The sequence below is a fragment of the Fukomys damarensis genome, unplaced genomic scaffold (genome assembly GCF_012274545.1).
Source record: "Fukomys damarensis isolate Sample0158 unplaced genomic scaffold, DMR_v1.0_HiC HiC_scaffold_37, whole genome shotgun sequence".
NCBI classification, from domain to species: Eukaryota; Metazoa; Chordata; class Mammalia; order Rodentia; family Bathyergidae; genus Fukomys; species Fukomys damarensis.
Window position 1 is genome coordinate 2,991,448 of NW_022900949.1, and position 613 is coordinate 2,992,060.

The window sequence follows — 613 nt, forward strand, 5'->3', positions numbered from 1 at the left end:
GCAGAAGCTGTAGATGGCCCGGGCCCGGTCGATCTCGCCAAGCTTGCACTCCATGTCCGCAAAGCGCAGGCACATCTCGCGGGCATGCTCATCCGACAGCACCTGGGCCGGAGGGAGGACAGGTGTGATGTGGGGCCCTCGGAGGGCCCAGCACCGCCCAGTCCCAGTGCGGGCACCTCGATGGCCTTCTGGTAGATGCCCCGAGTGTGGGTGACGCCGTAGATCTCGGCGGCCCGCTTGATGTAGATGTTGAACATGTCGTACTGCTGGGCGGGCTCCACGGCCCTGGTGGCGCGGTCATACACGGCCATGGCATGCCGGGCCAGGCCCCACTCCTCCTCCAGCTGCGCGTACAGCAGGTACAGGGCTGCGCGGCGGGAGCGATCTGGTAGATCCCGAGTGTGGGTGACGCCGTAGATCTCGGCGGCCCGCTTGATGTAGATGTTGAACATGTCGTACTGCTGGGCGGGCTCCACGGCCCTGGTGGCGCGGTCATACACAGCCATGGCATGCCGGGCCAGGCCCCACACCTCCTCCAGCTGCGCGTACAGCAGGTACAGGGCTGCGCGGCGGGAGCGGAGGGCCGGCTCAGTAGGCGCCCCGCCCGGCTTGC

At 67.9% G+C, this 613-nt stretch overlaps 1 protein-coding gene across 1 annotated transcript in view; it reads right to left on the minus strand.

The window, feature by feature from the left end:
• Positions 1-613, minus strand: part of Xab2 (XPA binding protein 2) — an 18,691-nt gene that overhangs the window by 10,517 nt on the left and 7,561 nt on the right. Inside the window, exons 14-15 of the mRNA XM_010605712.3 lie at positions 177-367; positions 3-102 (exon numbers count right to left, since the gene is read on the minus strand). Of these exons, the coding sequence (XP_010604014.1) occupies positions 3-102; positions 177-367 (291 nt within the window). The remainder of the gene's footprint in view (positions 1-2; positions 103-176; positions 368-613) is intronic.